We start from the raw sequence: 19476 nt of genomic DNA on the forward strand, positions 1-19476 counted from the left end.
CGGAGACAGCTGGGATAGGCTCCAGCACCCCCCGCGACCCTAGTGAGGATCAAGCGGTACGGAAGATGAATGAATGAATGAATGGACACTTCACTTGAAAAGGCGCAATCTACAATGCCTCCACTAGATGGTGCTGCGCTCCTTCCATTCAACTCGAGAGGCGTCCGTTCAACTTGAGAGACGTTCATGACCGCCTCTGAAAAATGTAAATTAACTATTTCTGTACTAAGATGAAACAACGAAATTTTAAAATAATGCATCAAAACAGAAAATCAAGCGAGGAAATCACAAAATAAATTCTATATCTCCCTACAGAATTTATTTTGTGATTTCCTCGCTTGATTTTCTTCGTGGTTTCATTGAAGTAATAATTCATTTACGTTTTTCGGAGGCAGCCATGAACACCTCTTGAGTGGAACGGAAGAAGGCACGGAGACGGACAGTACATGTATTTGTTGAGACTGTGAAAACCATTAATAAAGTCTGCGTTTAAAAAAAAGAATAAAACCACAACCACAGCTCCCCTGTTTTCAACAATTACAGGTGAGTCTTAGTCCGTCTCTGTGCCTTCTCTTATTCTGTTCAACTCGAGAGGCGTTCATGACCGCCTCCGAATAACGCACTGGCATTTCCTTGATCATAGCGCCCGACTACTACGATCAGATGTCAATAGTACAATACAATACATGCTGATTTATATAGCGCTTTCATATTGGCTGCAGCTGTAACAAAGCGCTTAACAAAACAGTTAACATAAAGTAAAATAATAACGTCAACTGGTTGCAGGTGAGCTGGAGTAGTTATTTATTCCTTTGTTCTGTATTCCCGAAAGATGAAATCACAATATAAATTCTATAGGGGTGGCTATAGAATTTATTTAGTGACATCATCGCTTGCTTTTTAGTTTTGATGTACTGTATTACTTTCAATTTTCGTAGTTTCATTGAAGTAATCATTAGTTTACGTTTTTCGGAGGCGGTCTTGAACGCCTCTCGAGTCGAACGGAAGAAGGCAGTAGACAGACAAAGACGTACCTGTATTTGTTGAGACTGTTTTAAAAAATGAACACCGCAGCTCTCCTGTTTTTGGAGCTGCAACAAAAACTTATTTAATAAAGCAGCGACACAGTCCACTGAACCAACAGCAAGTTATAACAATCGAAGCATGCCGGATTTTAAGGCGCTCGGTGAGCTTTTAAGAAAATTGAAGACTTTTTGGTGCATCCTATAGTGCGGAAAATACGGTAATCACATTTTAAATAACATAACACTGGCCGAACAAAAAAATGGAACACCTCCCAAGTGGACACATCACAAAGCACACTTTGGTGTGAGTAAAATGAGTGAAACTAAATATTTAGGAGGCATGACGCATCACGTTCCACGTTTCCAGACGGCGGCAACGTGACTTGATTTGAGAATGAGTGCTTTCGTGCGTTTTGTCTTCTTGTCCAGTCTCGCTGGAAACTGGTAAATCAAACAGTGCTCTTTGGATCTGAGCATGATGTGTGCCCTGAAACAATGCAGGTAAGGTCAAAGAAAAGTGAACACAGTTTCTTCTTGAATTTATTTTTTTAAACCGCAAAACACTCCTTAAAGCAAAACAAGTTGTAGTCTCATGTGCAAAAAACACTTTTTGTCCAAGATAATTATTGAATAAGGTGTTGAATATTCATACAAAAATATCTGAAAAGCAAAACTCAGCTGACATAATTTCTCCACACCTGTGGTTTATACAGAAAAACAGTGATCGCAGAAAATCATATTCAGCCATTCCACACCCTGAATCAGTTGCCAGCCAATCGCAGGGCACACAGAGACGAACAACCATCCACGCTGACATTCACACCTAGTGACAATTTAGAGCGTCCAATCAGCCTGCCATGCATGTTTTTGGAATGTGGGAGGAAACTGGAGCACCCGGAGAAAACCCACGCAGGCCCAGGGAGAACAAACTCCACACAGGGAGGCCGGAGCTAGGAATCGAACCCGGTACCTCTGCACTGTGAAGCCGATGTGCTAACCACTGGACGACCGGGTCGCCGCCCTGCTTTATCTTTTATTTAAATATTTGTTGCTGAAAGGGTTACAACATTGCAACCCCAATGCTTATTATCATCACATGACCAAAATCCAGAATACAGGTGACCTTCGAAAGGTGACAGTGGCATCAGTTTCAGTTGACAGCATAAAAGGTCATCCACCGTGGATGGCTGAAAATTGCTGGATTTTACAACTTAATTTTTATTTAAGTTGGGTGGTGGGCGGATGGGCCGCACATCAGATGGGCGGTGTGTGGGCGCCGGAGACGAAGGACTCGGATCGCATCACGGCCAGCCTCTCGACCTCCTCGGTGTGACCAAGTCACTGAACATTCACAACTCCACTGAACACAAATATTCCATCACCCTCTTTGTCCGAAACTTCGCCGAACATTCGAGTTTGGGCCAATTACCAGACACAAACACCACTAACGCTAATTAGTGCGCTCCTCAGGACAGAAGACAAGTGCCGTCAGTGATCATTGACTATGAAGACGACAAGGAGAACATGCCCTGCGAGTCCGACTATGAGGATCTGCCTAGCATGTACAAGGATGAGGATGACGTCGACGATGATGAAGACGACGACTCCATATTTACAAGCACGCTGGCTCAGAAAGTGCTCCGCAAAGACTCACTGGCTATCAAGCTGAGCAATCGTCCGTCGAAGAGGGAGCTGGAGGAGAAGAACATTCTGCCAGTGCAGACGGATGAGGAGCGGCTGGAGTCCAGGCAGCAGATTGGCACCAAACTCACAAGACGTTTAAGTCAGAGGCCGACGGCAGAGGAGCTGGAGCAGAGGAATATCCTCGAAACCTCGGAACGAGCAAGAAGAAATCGAGGAGAAGTGCGAGATCAAGCGGCGGCTGACTCGAAAGCTGAGCCAGAGGCCCACCGTGGAGGAGCTCAGGCAGGCCAAAATCCTCATCCGATTCAGTGACTATGTGGAGGTCTCAGACGCCCAGGACTACGTCCGGCGGGCAGATAAACCGTGGACCCGGCTTACCGCAGCTGACAAGGCAGCGATTCGAAAAGAGCTCAACGACTTCAAGAGCACTGAGATGGAAGTCCATGAGTCGAGTCGTCATTTAACCAGGTTTCACCGACCATAGACCATTGCTGTGTCAAGCAGTACTGCAGGGGTAGAACCTTAAGTGCTGGACAGTCAAACGGTGCCCATTTTTGTCAATAAGGCCATGTCTTTTCAACATTTTTTCCCCCTCCTCCAAGGCCACAGACAAAACTGCGTCAGTACTTACACCTGCCAGTTAACCCACCCGCTGTAGTAGCACATCAGTTCAGTCACCACCCGCCCCCCGAGGCCGCCCTTTGTTCCATTTTGTGGAATTAGCTGAGTGAATCGTCTCTATGCTGAGCTCTCAGGCAGGCGCTCAGTTGTGTGTTTGCCGGCTTCAGACGGTGACGGAACATTACAGTCACCGGCAGACTTGTCACAATGCTTCTTCTTGATGATGATGTCGTCCCCCACGGAGCAGCTATGTAAGAGGATGCACCTTCGCTGGAGGGGAGGGGGGGGGGGGGTTTATCCATCTTTTATAGCATTGGCGGGGAGGAGTGTCATGTCACAGTGTGCAATATCTGATTTAGTTCCAAGGCTGTTGGGCCCTCTAGAGTTCAATCCGCAGTTCTGTTCTTCCCATGTATTGTCCTGTAATGTACCGACAATGTTGTCATTCAAGTCGCTGACTGTGAATCCCGGGGAGGAAACTCTCTCCAAATGTACATTTTTGTTTATATTGAAGAAGTCACGAAACCAAGTTCCTTCACTCAAGTCAGAATTGTGTACATTTTATGTAAAAAAAAATGCATCTGACAGATGTGCGTATATTTTATTTCTTTTTTTATATTTTTGGGGGGTGACGGGGTGGGGTTGAGGCCTAAATGTACATGTACTTGCTCTTTCGGTGGAAGTATTTTGGAATTATTACCAAGGGCAAAAGTCATTGTAGTGTTTTTTTTTTTTAATATTGGTATTTATCCCTCATAACCTGCATTTTATTGTACACTTTCTTTTTACAAGCAATAGTCTTTGCTCATAAAGGGTTGAACATCACGCCACCCTTTCATTTTTGTGCTCTATATAGTTAATGCATTAGTATTAAATTAAGTGGACTATATCAGGATGAAGTTTCCTGCTGTCAATGCCGCTGAGCCAATTGGATATCTGCCCCACTCTAAATTGAACATGGTAACACTTTTACAAGAAGTGGATTTTAATGGGCTGATTTTGAACTTGCTCTAAATCTCCACAACTCAAGTCAGTTGCACCGTCACTCATAAGCTTTACAGACACGTAAGGTTGTCTTTTCTTCTGTATTACATTTCATTAAGATGTGAATTGTGTGTCAGGTGCGGGAAATATAGTACTGTACGTCTTCTCCCTTGGAGAATGATTTCAAGCTGTGTCGTTTGCATGGGTGTTGTATTCATTTGGAGCACAGTTCGGTTTACATTATAAAAGTTTCACCTGGTCGGACAATAGTAATATGAATACTGCATTTAGACTTGTGGGGGCACATAGAATACTTTGTGGCGAGGAAAAAAAATACTTCTGCTTGAGTTTGTTTAAAATGTGTGTGAGGGAGAGGGGTAAGAATGGGGGGGGGGGGGGGGGAGCCAATGTGTATCGTGTATTTTCACCTACTGGTTTTTACTGTATAGTAGATTGAAGAAAAAACAAATTGATGAAGTATTTTTGTTCCTAGAGTAGCGAATGAATGAACTGCATGCCGTTGACCCAATGTTGCTTTGGGAGCCCGAAACATTCCCAATGGCTAGATTAGTAGTACAGTCGAGAGCCGCAACGCAGCTAACTGCGTTACAAGGACAAGGCCGGTGGGATTTGTGAGGGAATGTTGGCATGGCGAGAGAGGGAGGAGGTGACGACTCCATGTCAGAGCGGGCTGTTCGCTCCCCCCTCATTCCTCTTGCACTTAGGAAGGGCACTCAATGGCTTCCGCTCCAACTCCATTTAGCTGTATTGATTTTTCAATTGTCACCCTCGAGAGGAGAGGCTGAGAGCCATGAACGAAAGTTGGCATAGGGCGGGAAACAGGCCTCCCGTTTGCCAACGGGTTGAAGGCAGTGAAGGAATGTGGCTTCTGATGGAAATCTTGAAGCAACCATGGCAGCACAAACTTCTTTTCTTCTCCTTGACTGCTCATGACAATATATATCAAAGTCAGGCACTTTGGCCAAATACAAATCCAGATTCAATCTTTAGTCCTGTTTGCTTGAAGGGAATAATACAAAAACAAAATAAGAGATGAAAAAAGAACGGTCTGTCTTTTTTTTTCAAATCCTTGAAATTTGACTTCAGCAAATTTGCCAAACGAGAGATCCTTGGACAGAAGATGGAAACTAACCCAGGCTTACAGATGTCTGCTGTACGCAGCCTCAGACGTGACCCTGGGATGGGAAAAAAATCAGTTGTTGCCAAAATATAGATCGAGCTTAAGCATAAAATTCCAATTTGTGGCCATGGAGGAGGTATCATGTTAGCGAAATACAAATGAATCATTAGCATTCTTGGGCAGTCGAGTCAGGAAATGGATAGTTAATATAACGCCAGAGCATAGACGGGCTAATGAAAATTAGCATCATTGTTGTGGTAATTTGAAACCCTCATACTCCTTTCGCACACAGAACAGCAACGCATACACAGCATATGACAATATTAGACATAGGCGGACCATATATTGTCTGCACTGCGGGTGTCAAAGCTTATTACACGGAAGGTGCATCCTCCTCTTCTTCATCTAAATCAGGGGTCTCAACTTGGAGGGATGCTGGAGCTAGGGGCTGGGTGAGGCTGGGCCGCATCAGGTTTTCCCCCCAAAATGCATTTATTTAAAAAAAAATAAAGAGAGGGAGTGAGATTTTTTTTCTTCAATGCTTTTGCTTCTGCGATACCCCACACTTTTTCAGTGCTTTGGTTCTGGTTGTCCACAAGAAAAGCTCTGATAAAACATTCCACTGTTCTCAAATATCTTTCTACACAAGATGGAAAAAAACCCACCAAAAAAAACACGTAATTTTCGCCTACGGAGGACGTCAAGCATGGCACAGTGATTGGTTGAAGGTGAGGGACCATGGAAACATGAAGTTTATGGTGGTCGTTTAATATTAAATTAATTTATTTTTTTAAATTCATATAGTTTGAAAAGTTTGGCTAATGGCTAGCATGGAGCGGGTGCCAACATAGACACATACACATAAAACTTTGCTTGTGTGTACGTACTAGTGCTAGCTCCATGTTAGCATCTTAGCACTCATTTTCCCCATCCTTGCATGTGTTTAATATCAGATCTGGTACTTCGGAGCACCCAGTTCCAGTGACAGCCACACTGGTGTGTTGTTTATCTGCTTAAATGTGTATTCAGCACTTGCGAAGGCAGCAGTGGCAATTTGTTTACATCTGTGGTTTACACGTGTGTTCAACCTGAAGCTGGGCACCGTGGGCACGGTCACATTGCTGCTATAGTCCGGGTGTGCCGAAGCTGTCGGCCCATGAATGAGACCGACCTAGCTATTTAGCACAGATGTAGTGCTAATACATATCAAACTTGCGTGGGCCGCACTAATGTTAAAGTTTCATATCAAGGCGGGGGGGCCGCATTTGGCCTGTGGGCCACGGGTTTGAGACTGATCTAAATAATGATAGATCTTTTCTAGTGGAGCTCAGTGCTGCCCGGCGGCACGTTGCAGTACACCGTCGTACAACACTGAAGGCGCACAATTCAAAATTCGGGGTTGTCTGTAAACAGTAGAGAACAGTCCCTTAAAATTCTGCAATATAGCGTGAGTGTGAACAATCAACCACGATATAGCGGTGAAACACTCTATTCGCAGGCTAAGATTTCCCCAAGGGAAGCCAAGAGAACGCCATTGCTCTCAAGTTCCAATTTCACTGCCATGAAAGCAGTTGCAGGGCTTAGTTTATCATTCTGAGTTCAATTAACGTGAATGAATCGCGGAAGTGGTGGGAAATTAGCATCCGCCCTTGTCAGCAAAGCACCCTCACCAATCTGCTTTATCTCCTTGCTTTCAAAGTGCATGTTATGCTGCCGTCATACTTGATCTGCATTATGCACTTCTTTTGGTACACAACAATGTAGGTTTGTTATTTCAGGGTACGCAAGTGTGTGTGTGTGTGTGTGTGTGTGTGTGTGTGTGTGTGTGTGTGTGTGTGTGTGTGTGTGTGTGTGTGTGTGTGTGCGTGTGCGTGTGCGTGTGTAAGTGGCTGACAAAGGGCCATTTAATGGTGCCGTCCTTCACTTTGGTACCACTCAGTCCACGTGATTTATTCTTTTAGATCAACATAAGCTTTCACTGACTGTACTTAAACATTGACAGCTTACGCCTCCCTCTCTTGAATTTTTTTTTTCTACTCGCCAACCGTGCCTTACACTCTGCACCGGAAAATATGATCACAAATCAACTGAAGTATGATGCAGGTTGCTATTATATTGCTACATTAATACAAAAACACACATAGAATGAAGTCAGAATAATTTCACTGCCCTATCCTCCGTACCAAATGTATCAGCTACTCAGGAATACGCCTTGAGTGATAACAAGATCAACCATGTTTCTGATTAAAAATATGACTCGCAAGAAAGGTTTTAGACATGACCTGTAATAGTAGCAAAGTGCAGCCGATGACAATACCTGGTGTGCGTGAAAGGGACAATTGGCCCGATATCTGATTTTGTGCAGAAAATTAGTTGTTACCTGTTTTTCATTTAGGTGTTCGGATCGAACATTGCGTGTGTGTGTGTGTGTGTGTGTGTGTGTGTGTGTGTGTGTGTGTGTGTGTGTGTGTGCGCGTGTTTCTCTTCCTGTTTTATCATGAAAAACAAATGAAGGAAAATAACGTATCTTGTAAAAGCGGACACTCTACTGTCAGGTCCATCAATTTGACCTCTAGACATAAAACACAAGGAGGAGACGGGAGACTCAATTTGCACTTTGCACGTCACCCTGACAATCTCCCCCTTCATCTCCTCATTTATTGGGAAATCTACTATATAGGTGTGTCCAACCTAAAGGGTGGGGGCTGTTGAAGACACACTGAACTTGTTTGACTATGTGTGTGTATGTGAGTGTAAATTACGTACATGTGTGCAATTGTTACAAAAACATCACGTTGCAGCTGGTGTTGATGGCTCCATCCACTGTCCAACCTTGTTCCTGTTTAGTCTTAATATTTATCTCTTCCTCACCACCTCCTCAAAAAGGTGGTTGCGTCCCTAAACTGCCACACAGTGCACTAAGCATTCTTGATGATAAATGTGAGGAAATAATGATTAAAAGCATGATATCTTTATTAAAAGAATAAGCGTTCTTCATTGCAGGTATCATCAATTAATGATTGCAGGCATAAGCATTCTTCATTGCAGGCATAATCAATTTATCATTAATAATATGCAAATGTATGATAACTAAAAACAATCAACCTATCATCCACCTTCTTTGTACAATAATTAGCATGCCCCCCCCCCCAGAAAAAAACTAAACAAAACAAAAATAGTTATCAACTCTTTAAATCTCTTTGTTTGATGTTTAGTTTGACCATCTATTTTTTTTATCTCTATTTCACATACTGCTGTTGGAAAGATGAGGTCACGGCCACCATACAGAGTTAATGTCTCGTTGCCTAGTGATCGACCCAAATCTTGTCTTCTCCTTCTGTAGATCTGTGACAAAGAGTGGCACTATTATGTGATCAATGTGGAGTTTCCCGCTGTGACTCTCTTTGTGGATGGAGTGACCTATGAACCCTACCTGGTGACAGATGACTGGCCAATCCATGCCTCAAAGATCGATACGCAGCTCACAGTGGGCGCCTGCTGGGAAGGTTGGTGTGTGTGCGTACGGGCGTGCATGTGTGTGTGGGCGCAAGGGATTTCCACTTGCTAGAAGGAATCAGTGAACATCTCATTTATACTCGTATCACTTTTTGTTCTTTGACTAATTTGATGGTACATGTACAGTGAGTATATCAAGCTGGCACACATTATAAAAATGTTATTGATAAAAAATAAAAAAAAGAGAGAACCCAATATTTTTTTTTCTTTGTAAGTGTGACCCATACAACTCAAGTCATCACCAAAAACTGTTATGAACAGTTCTAAATAGCAAATTACTGTTAGCACAAAAGCTTTTGGCTTCTGCTAGAAAGCAACAACAAAAAAACAAAAGGCCTCCCCCTGGAATAGACATCATCTCGAATTGGCCTGGCTGCAAATGTGGTACTTCAGGCAAGATGTGGTTGGTAAAGTATTGTCAGCATTTGACTCCAGAAGTGGTTTCAGGATTTGATGCACACAATGTGCAGTGAGCGCCCTTCCACTATGCGTTAAGATAAGATATCCTTTATTCGTCCCACACTGGGAAAATTTAGTTAGTGGGCGTCAGATGTATATGTTCAATCAGATTTCAGCTAATATGTGTTGCCAGGTCAATGTAATCTGCCCAGGGCTTTCAGAATCAAATATGGGACTCTTACTATATGCAGTCAGAGTTTACATTTGTCTGCATTTTTCTGTCCCCTGATTGCTTGTTCGCAGCAAAACTCGTCACGGTAACAAGTTTTGAGCAGCAACTCATGAGTTACTCATGAGTAGTGGTGTGTACACTTGAATACATTTTATAATCAAGATCTCTGGTGACAGATGTGCCTAATAACACGTTTTGTTTTGTTTTGTTTTGTTTTTTGATCATGTTAGTAGACAAAGTATTGATTGCGGAGTGCTCCAGTTTGATGTATATGGCACAGTCAGAATCTGTTGTATAGTGTTGGTGGTTGCTACGATCGCAGCATGGTAGCAGTGTGTATACCGCCACTACAGGCCCAAGTACCAAACACACAGCCCCCTACTCTAAACAATCTACAACAAATAAATAAATAAAAAACTATACACAATTGCAAATTTGACTCACCTCTGTCTTTTTGGAAGACAAAGGGAACAGCATGGAAAATGGTGAAACCTTGCCACAAACACCGAGATCCTGCATCAGCCACTGCCAAGCAATGTTGGATTGAAGTCACGATGGAAGTACTGTATATGCATGCCCGAGCCTAGAATGTAGGAGAGAAAAATAAATACAGATTAAGATGTAGGCCTTGGGGCTGTGAGCAATTCTTTTGAAATTGAGAGGCATGAGCAAAGTGGGTATCAAACTGGTTGCAGCAGCTGGGAATAAGAGGCAGCAATGATCACATTGTGGTAAATTGGAGCTGCCGTATGATGATTCGCTTCGTTAGAAAAATGTGCTTTCAGGGGGTGATGTGTGCATTGGGTGGGCGGACCGGTAGCAGTGATCCACGCTGCAGCTCGCCTAAATCAAACTCGAACTTCCATCAGTGTCTTCAAAAAGCCTCTCACCCCCGACCAAATTTCTTTCCCTCTTGCGCACGATTGCACTTTTGCTTTCGTCATCGTCATTTCTTGCCCATAACATTTGGCCTTTCCTATCGGATTCTTCTCTCTGTGAACTTGTGATTGTGAGCGAAAGCCCTTAAGGCAGGATTAAGCAGAGGGAATGGGCCACAACTTTGCCAGCTATTACATCTCAATGAAGCTGACTTAAGCTTCACTAAGCTGCAACTGATAACTTTGCAGGCCATTAGTGAGCCTTTAGGGTTCTCATTTCACGAGTCCGGCCCCCCACCCCACACCCGTCTACTCACATCACAATAATGAAGTCTGTGGACTCGGACAGGCATGCTCCGTTCTGTTTAGCAGCGAGAGAAATTGGTTGGCATATAACATGCACAATGTGTGTGTTTTATTTGTTTGCTTGTTGCTCACTGTTTTGAAGGAAGCTCTTTTGGCATTCTCACATTGGGCAAGGCCACATGGCAATATTTGGGTCTCAAATATCAAAGCAGTGAATGACGCCCCCCCCCCCAACCCCCATAAAAAAAAAACACTGGGCGACAATTTTTTTAATTGGATCACCGTACTTTCTGCACTGGAAGGAGCACCTAAAATCATTCAATTTTCTCAAAAGTCTTTGCGCCTTATACTCCAATTCGATTTATATATGGATCAATATTCTGAATTCTTGCACGTAGTGTTTTAAATGTTCTGTTCTGTTTAAATGTTCTGTAAAGCACTTTGTTATCGCTGCAGCGCTTGTGAAAATAAAATGATTGTATTGTATTCCCTTTAGTGTAGCTCCATCTAGTGGATGCATAATGCAACCACAGCCACTATTGTATCTTCTATTCTACGCGCCTAACGCAGTGCGCCCTGTATATGAAAACGGTTTTTAAGTAGGTCAGTCAATGAAGGTGCGGAAAAAATGGTAAATCAAAGTCATCATTTATAGATGGATGTTTTGTCTTGATTCCAAACCTGCCTTTGTTTTCTCGACAGCTCATGAGACTTTCATAATAATAATAATAATAATAATAATATCATGACAATATCATATGGAACATTGGAATAATCAGCAACAGATGGCTTTTTTTCATCGCGATGAATGACAACACATGGTAAAATCCATTTTGTGCAAACTTTTATATATCAAATTCATCCATCCATCCATCCATCTTCTACCGCTTATCCGAGTCGGGTCACGGGGGCAGCAGCTTTAGCAGGGAAACCCAAACTTCTCTCTCCGCAGCCACTTCTTCCAGCTCTTCCCAGGGAATCCCGAGGCGTTCCCAGGCCAGCTGGGTGACATAGTCTCTCCAGCGTGTCCTGGGTCATCCTCGGGCTCTCCTCCTGTTGGGACATAATCACCAGGGAGGCATTCAGGAGGCATCCTAATCAGATGCCCGAGCCACCTCATCTGGCTTCTCTCGATGTGGAGGAGAAGCGGCTCGACTCTGAGCCCCTCCCGGATGACCGAGCTTCTCAACCTATCTCTAAAGGAGAGCCTGGACACCCTGCGGAGAAAACTAATTTCGGCCGTTTGTATCCAGGATCTTGTTCTTTCGGTCACGACCCAAAGCCCGTGACCATAGATGAGGGTTGGAATGTAGATCGACCGGTTAATTGAAAGCTTCGCCCTTTGGCTCAGCTCCTTCTTTACCACAACAAACCGATACAAAGTCTGCATCACAGCAGACGCTGCACCGATCCGCCTGTCGATCTCTCGCTCCCTCCTTACCCTCACTCATGAACAAGACCCCAAGATATTTAAACTCCTCTACTTGGGGCAAGATCTCCTCCCCGACCCGTAGCGGGCAATGCACGCTTTTCCGACTTAGGACCATTGTTTCAGATTTGAAAGTGCTGATTTTCATCCCAACCGCTTCACATTCGCCTGCGAAACGCTCCAGCGAGAGTTGGAGAGCCCTGCTTGAAGGAGCCAACAGTACCACATCATCTGCAAAAAGCAGAGATGCAATACTGAGCCCACCAAAACAGACCCCCTCAATGCCTCAGGGGCACCTAGAAATTCTGTCCATAAAGTTTATGAACAGAATCGGCGACAAAGGGCAGCCTTGATGCAGTCCTGCCCTCACTGGAAACGATTCCGACTTACTGACGGCAATGAGAACCAAACTCTGACTTCGGTGGTATAGGGATCGAACAGCCCGTATCAGGGAGTTTGTTACCCCATACCCACAAAGCACCCCCCGAGGGACACGGTCAAACGCCTTCTCCAAGTCCACAAAGCACATGTAGACTGGTTGGGCGAGTTCCCACATACCCTCGAGGACCCTGTAAGGGTGTAGGGTCCACTGTTCCGCGTCCGGGACGAAAACCACACTGCTCCTCCTCAATCTGAGACTCAACTTCCTGACGGACCCTCCTCTCCAGCACCCCTGAATAGACCTTACCAGAGAGGCTGAGGAGTGTGATCCCTCTGTAGTTGGAACACACCTTCCGGTCCCCCTTTTTAAACAGAGGGACCACCACTCCGGTCTGCCAATCCATAGGCACTCTCCCTGATGACCACGCGATGTTGCAGAGGTGTGTCAACCAGGTCATCCCCACAACATCTAGAGCCTTGAGGCAGATCTCATCCACCGCTGGGGCCTTGCCACCGAGGAGGTTTTTAACCACATCGGTGACTTCAACCACAGAGATAGCAGAGCCGACCTCAGAGTCCCCAGGCTCTGCTTCCTCCAAGGAAGGCGTGTTGGTGGAGTTGAGGAGGTCTTCGAAGTACTCTGCCCACCGGTTCACAACATCCCGAGTCAAGGTCAACAGCGCCCCATCCCCACTGTACACAGTGTTAGTGGTGCACTGTCTCCCCCTCCTGAGACGTCGGATGGTGGACCAGAATTTCCTCAAAGCCGTCCGGAAGTCGGCTTCCATGGCCTCACCGAACTCTTCCCACGCCTCCCCGAACTCTTCCCACGCCCAAGTTTTTGCCTCGGAGACCACTGAAGCTGCGTTCCGCTGAGCCAGTCGATACCCATCAGCTGCCTCTGGGTTCCCACTGGCCATAAAGGCCCAATAGGACTCCTTCTTCAGCTTGACGGCATCCTTACTGCCGGTCTCCACGAGCGTGTACGGGGGTTGCCGCCACGACAGGCACCCACCACTTTACGGCCATAACTCAGATTGGCCGCCTCAACAACAGAGGCACGGAACATGGCCCACTCGGACTCAATGTCCCCCGCCTCTCCCGGGACGTGGGAAAAGCCCTGTCGGAGGTGAGAGTTGAAACTCCTTCTGACAGGGGATTCCTCCAGACGCTCCCAACAAACCCTCAACATATTTGGGTCTGCCAGGTCGGACTGGCATATTCCCCCACCATCATAGCCTACTCACCACCAGGTGGTGATCAGTTGACAGCTCCGCCCCTCTCTTCACCCGAGTGTCCAAAACATGCGGCCGCAAATCCGATGATACAGCCACAAAGTCAATCTTCGAACTGTGGCCAAGGGTGTCCTGGTGCCAAGTGCACATATGGACACCCTTATGTTTGAACAAGGTGTTTGTTATGGACAATCCGTGACGAGCACAGAAGTCCAATAACAAAACACCATTCGAGTTTTGATCGGTGGGGCCGTTCCTCCCAATCACGCCTTTCCAGGTCTCACCGTCATTGCCCACATGAGCATTGAAGTCCCCCAGCAGAACAAGAGGTCCCCAGCGGGAGTACTCTCCAACACACCCTCCAAGGACTCCAAAAAGGGCAGATATGCTGAGCTGCTGTTCGGTGCATATGCACAGACAACAGTCAGGACCCGTCCTCCCACCCGAAGGTGGAGGGAGGCAACCGTCTCGTTCTACCGTCTCGTAAACCCCAATGTACAGTCACTGAGCCAGGGGGCAATGAGTATGCCCACACCAGTTCTGCGCCTATCACCGTGGGCAACTCCAGTGTGCAAGAGAGTCCAACCCCTCTCGAGAGAACTGGTACCAGAACCCAGGCTGTGTGTGGAGGTAAGTCAGACTATATCCAGTCGGAACTTCTCTACCTCGTACACCAGCTCAGGCTCCTTCCCTGCAAGAGAGGTGACATTCCATGTCCCTCGAGCTAGCTTCTGCAGCCAAGGATCAGACCGCCAGGGTCCCCTCCTCTGGCTGCCACCCAGCACGCACTGCACCCGACCCCTTTGGCCCCTCCCATGGGTAGTGAGCCCATGAGAAGAAATATATATACATATATATATCTTATATCGCTCAAATTTCAAAACTAATTAAACGATCTCAAAAACCTGATGTGCTAGTAGAAAAAAAAGTATTTTGCAATCAGCCACGAAAATTTGTTAAGGAACACATGAAGCTAACTGACTGAAAATTTGCCATTGGCCAGTGTCCTTAATTACAAGGCATGCACTTAAACCACTAATATACACCAAAGACCATGAGAAATAATGATCATTTTTTTCTTGACACTCGAAGCTGTCGTCATACCAGAGACTGTGGTTTGATGTGCTTGACAACTGCATCACAGAGAAGCCCTTTTTTTGGTTTTGTTTTGTTTTGGGGGATTTGTGTGTGTGTGTGTGTGTGTGTGTGTGTGTGTGTGTGTGTGTGTGTGTGTGTGTGTGTGTGTGTGTGTGTGTGTGTGTGTGTGTGTGTGTGTGTGTGTGTGTGTGTGTGTGTGTGTGTGTGTGTGTGTGTGTGTGTGTGTGTGTGTGTGTGTGTGTGTGTGTGTGAGAGAGAAACACTGTGACTGGTGAGTGAAAATTTCCCCGTCCAATCTTCATTTGTGCCCATCATCCTACGACGGCACACCCCACTGCAAATGGAACAGCAGCATCTGTCAAATGCACACTTGCTGCTCACCTGACAGCCAAAGTGTGTGTGGATTCAAAACACACCAAGAAAGAAAAATGACCCACATGCTGTCTCCCCGTGCAGGAAACAGAAGCAGCTAAGCTGAGGCAACATCCCAATAAGAACAAACCCCATTGAGGGTGAAATGCGAGACGGTAACACAAATGGCACATCAACAAACTGGCAGCTGATACATACATGTCAGAGACAAACGTTGATGTGGCGTAAATATTTTAAGAACAACACCAAAAATAGAGAGTCCAAAAATGCTGACTTGAAGACTGTGACCTTGAGTTGCATGCACGTGCTTGTTATTTATTGACTCCAGAAAGATGCATTTCTTTGCAGTGACAGTTGCAATGCACTCTCGGATGAATATCTGTTGCATCTGTCAAACTTGTGCTCCAAATATCACAAGAGGAAGCCTTACACTGTATATGGCGATGTGCCAGATGTTGGGAGCCTATCGCTTCACATTTAAGTGATTACTCCAACATGAATTCACACCACGTATCACAACTTTTTGTGTGTACCAGCTTCATCTGGGGTGGTGTTCCGGACCCGTCCGCGAGAGGTGATAATCCACGATATAGAGTGGCCCTGTAAAAGTGTATTAAAACAAATATTTATATATATTAGAGCTGTCAGTTTCGCGCGTTTTTATTGGCATTAATTTAAATGAATTTTAACGAGATAAAAAAATTTTCTCGCGAGATTAACGCGGCACACGTCACAGCGGATGTTACGTTTCTCTATAAATAAACCAGAAACAAAACAACAAGCGTGGTGCACAGGTCCACACATGTTTGTTTTGCCAGCCACAGCAGCAAAGAAAATGGATGACATGACGTAGAGCAAACTTGCTGAAGCCATTGCTAAATGTATATCTAATGCATGCAAGCCTGTCAACATTGTCCACAGCTCGACTCAAGCTGAAATCATTCGCATTGCATCTAACAACTCCACTACGGATTGCCAGCGAGAGCCTCCATTACAAGCTGTGTACAGAAATCGTACGTAGCGGAGAAGACTAAGGTACACCAAGTGGGAGAAGACACTATTTCGGGAGAGAAATAAGAGACTAGGTTGATGAGCCTCTGGTGAATAAAGAGCAGGCATTATGTTGAGTTACACATATATGCCACTGACGCGATTGTTACTTGTTTGGAACTATTTTGTGTGGAAGGTTACAGTGTTCTGTGTCCATAAAAATAAAGCGGGTGGAGCTTCTCTGCGTTTGTCTGACAGCAACTGTGCGCTGATGCACGTCGAGAGTTTAGCGGTGCAGTGGTAGCGACCACACTGAAAATAAAACGTCTCCAGTGTTGTCATCGAACCAAGTGTAGTCATCCGAAATTATGTCTACACAAAACCGTAGAGAGACTTGCACGCAAGAAGGACCAACACAATCAACATAGCCTGACTGCTGTGTTCAAAGCAAACTTGAGAAAAACGAAGTATGCAACCATGGTTTAAATCCACTATAGGCTGAGTACTCGTTTACCTTAGATGTGCACTTTATAATGTTATATTGCTCTGTTTTGATTCCATAAAAAGACCTGTTAAAGCAACTGTTGTGTGACAAAATATTTTTTTCACTGTTGATGGACAGTAATATTGTGTGAGAGATTGTGTGAATAACTGCCCCAAGTGAAAAATGTTCATGTAAAATTGAAAATCGAAATTGTTATTTCAGTAAATATTTGCATTTTGCACATAGAAAACTGATTCCTAATTCCATGTTGATGAGAGCATTAAAATGGGTGAAAAATAGGACAAAAAAATATCGAAGGAAATTCAGAACGATAAAAATTGCATGAGTGATCACGATTAATTTTTTAGTTCATTTGAGTTAATTATGACAGTTGCATTTTTAATTAGATTAAATATTTTAATCGTTTGACAGCTCTAATATATATTCATTCATTCACTTTCTGAACCGCTTTATCCTCACTAGGGTCGCGGGGGGTGCTGGAGCCCATCCCAGCTGTCTTCGGGCAGTAGGCGAGGGACACCCTGAACCGGTTGCCAGCCAATCGCAGGGCACACAGAAACGAACAACCATCCGCGCTCACACTCACACGTAGGGACAATTTAGAGAGTCCAATCAGCCTATCATGCATGTTTTTGGAATGTGGGAGGAAACCGGAGTACCCGGAGAAAACCACGCAGGCCACACACGGACAGTTAAGAAAGACTCGACGCAGGAACAGATAGACTTTCACTGCCGGCAGGAGCTGCAGTTCTCCACTGTCACCCGACCTTTGCAACCTCTGCCAGCTTTTTTATTGATTGTGTATGTAAATTACAAGTACAGTAATACATGAGGGCGGCCCGGTAGTCCAGTGGTTAGCACGTCGGCTTCACAGTGCAGAGGTACCGGGTTCGATTCCAGCTCCGGCCTCCCTGTGTAGAGTTTGCATGTTCTCCCCGGGCCTGCGTGGGTTTTCTCCGGGTGCTCCGGTTTCCTCCCACATTCCAAAAACATGCATGGCAGGCTGATTGAACACTCTAAATTGTCCCTAGGTGTGAGTGTGAGCGTGGATGGTTGTTCGTCTCTGTGTGCCCTGTGATTGGCTGGCAACCAATTCAGAGTGTCCCCGGCCTGCTGCCCGAAGACAGCTGGGATAGGCTCCAGCACCCCCCGCGACCCCAGTGAGGATCAAGCGGCTCGGAAGATGAATGAATGAATGAGTAATGCATCAGTAAAACACTCCCATCTTCATTTACATAACACACCCCTGGACGGCTTCATTGGGTTGCCCCTCAGTGGACCCCCAAAGACAAAGCATTCCCTTGGTACCAGTACTAACATCCTTAAACTAACAGAAACAGAGACATTTTAATGAGCGATGTTTCCATGAATTGATATTTAAGTCTGTAACCTGGCTCGTGACCCTTTCTCATGATGGAGCGTACGAGTACTCCGACAGAGTATACTCCCTTCCGTCCAAAGTTAAATCTTCCTTTCCAAGTTGCCAGATAATAGGCACTACTAATGAGGGTTAAATCTTTCTCTCTGAGATGTGGTCAGGTACCATGCGCTCGTGGGTCCCTTGACCTCAAATTGACCCCTGATTCTCTGTGCTTCCATTGTGTGCAAGATGTTCTGAACACAAGCATTTCGAGGTCAATTAAGCATGTAACAAAATGAAACTTTAAAACATGACAACATTGTATTCGTCTATCCTAACACCTCCTCTCTTCTTTTCCCTCTGCGCCATCCTCATTCCCGTTTAGGTGGCGAGGTAGCAACTCCGAGGTTCACCCAGTATTTCCATGGCAGCTTGTCGGGCCTGACAATCCGCCCGGGTCGCATTGAAACCCAGAAGGTTATCTCCTGTTTGCAGGCCTGCAAAGAAGGACTCGACATTAACTCCCTTGAAAGCCTGGCAAAAGACATCAAGGTGTGTGTGTGCTTCTTGGAGAGGAAATGCTTGGCGACGTGCACGCACACATACACACACAAACACACACACACGCACAAACACACACAGTATTGTACTGTCATTGTACAGTGGTACAAGTAGTGTTCTAGTTCCTCTTGAAATATTTAGACTGCCTCCTGTGAATTAAGTCTTAAACATACCACCAGCTTGTGTACCTCTAGATGCCAGAAGAATTTGTCAAAGGAAAAATGTTCAACCTTCAGGAGAACAGCATTTTCTCACACACACACATGGAAAATGCGTCTCTAAAATGTTCTCATTTAGAAATTTCTTCCATAAGCAAATTAATTTTGTAAGTAGAGTTACCACTGTACTTCCCTTTAGGAGTACTCATGTATACGTACACACACGCCCATGGGCAGTTCTCACCTGCCTCGTGACACTGGCGACCCCCCCTCACCACCCCCCCACCCAATACATTTCACAGTAAAGTGACAATACGATATCAGAGAGCAAGAGAGAAAGGAACAAGGTCTCCTTCCTTTTACCTCACACTAAAACAAGAGTTTAGGAAGTTTAAATTATCATGGAATACATTTTAGAACTGTAAGGATGTACATATCCCAAATGTTTTGATTAAAAAAAAGCATATTTCCGCAAAGATATTCAAGAAGAAGGGCGCCCCGGTAGTCCAGTGGTTAGCACGTAGGCTTCACAGTGCAGAGGTACCGGGTTCGATTCTAGCTCCGGCCTCCCTGTGTGGAGTTTGCATGTTCTCCCTGGGCCTGCGTGGGTTTTCTCCGGGTGCTCCGGTTTCCTCCCACAT

General features: G+C 45.2%; 2 protein-coding genes across 4 annotated transcripts in view; one reads left to right on the plus strand and one right to left on the minus strand.

Moving 5' to 3' along the window:
- The window catches only part of nmnat3 (nicotinamide nucleotide adenylyltransferase 3), a 266385-nt gene that overhangs the window by 119494 nt on the left and 127415 nt on the right, over positions 1 to 19476 (minus strand). The window lies entirely within an intron of this gene.
- The window catches only part of clstn2a (calsyntenin 2a), a 132711-nt gene that overhangs the window by 104340 nt on the left and 8895 nt on the right, over positions 1 to 19476 (plus strand). For all 3 annotated transcript variants that reach the window (XM_052088411.1, XM_052088412.1, XM_052088413.1), the window contains 2 exons: positions 8759 to 8921; positions 18502 to 18668. In XM_052088411.1, coding sequence (XP_051944371.1) covers positions 8759 to 8921; positions 18502 to 18668 — 330 coding nt within the window. The remainder of the gene's footprint in view (positions 1 to 8758; positions 8922 to 18501; positions 18669 to 19476) is intronic.

This window comes from Hippocampus zosterae, chromosome 15, assembly GCF_025434085.1.
Source record: "Hippocampus zosterae strain Florida chromosome 15, ASM2543408v3, whole genome shotgun sequence".
NCBI lineage: Eukaryota > Metazoa > Chordata > Actinopteri > Syngnathiformes > Syngnathidae > Hippocampus > Hippocampus zosterae.